General features: G+C 62.8%; 1 protein-coding gene across 1 annotated transcript in view; it reads left to right on the top strand.

Annotated features, from left to right (window-relative positions):
- The window catches only part of LOC102036733 (loricrin-like), a 10,978-nt gene that overhangs the window by 3,489 nt on the left and 6,835 nt on the right, over positions 1-654 (top strand). The window contains 2 exon segments of the mRNA XM_031064837.1: positions 6-113; positions 147-598. Of these exon segments, the coding sequence (XP_030920697.1) occupies positions 6-113; positions 147-598 (560 nt within the window).

Here is a 654-nt window from a genome sequence, read left to right as displayed (position 1 = left end):
TGGAGGATCCTCAGGATGCTGCGGAGGAGGCTCTGGTGGCGGCTCCTCAAAGAGCATGATGGGTGGTGGAGGCGGTGGTGGAGGTGGTGGATGCTGTGGTGGAGGATCCAGTGGTGGCTCCTCAAAGAGCATGATGGGCGGTGGAGGCGGTGGATGCTGTGGTGGAGGATCCAGTGGTGGCTCTTCTGGGATGAAGGTCATCATGGGAGGTGGAGGTGGTGGAGGCTCCTCTGGATGCTGCGGTGGAGGATCCGGTGGTGGTTCCTCAAAGAGCATGATGGGCGGTGGAGGCGGTGGTGGATCCGGTGGATGCTGTGGTGGAGGATCAGGTGGTGGCAGTGGGGGATCAGCCCAGAAGATCATCATCAGCTCTGGCGGTGGTGGAGGAGGAGGAGGCTCCTCTGGATGCTGCGGAGGGGGATCTGGTGGTGGCTCTTCAGGAGGGAAGATCATCATGGGAGGTGGAGGCGGTGGCGGATCCTCTGGATGCTGCGGTGGCGGATCTGGCGGCGGCTCCTCAGGCCAGACCATCATCATCAGCTCTGGAGGTGGTGGCGGAGGCTCCTCCCAGCAGAAGTGTCCCGTTGTCATCCCCAGCGTGTCCCACCAGACCAAGCAGAGCTCCCACTGGCCCTGCCAGCAGAAGAAACAGCC

Source organism: Geospiza fortis, unplaced genomic scaffold (genome assembly GCF_000277835.1).
Source record: "Geospiza fortis unplaced genomic scaffold, GeoFor_1.0 scaffold375, whole genome shotgun sequence".
Classification (NCBI taxonomy): Eukaryota; Metazoa; Chordata; class Aves; order Passeriformes; family Thraupidae; genus Geospiza; species Geospiza fortis.
Note: the sequence above shows the minus strand (reverse complement) of the source record. Positions and strands in the feature narration are given on the sequence as shown.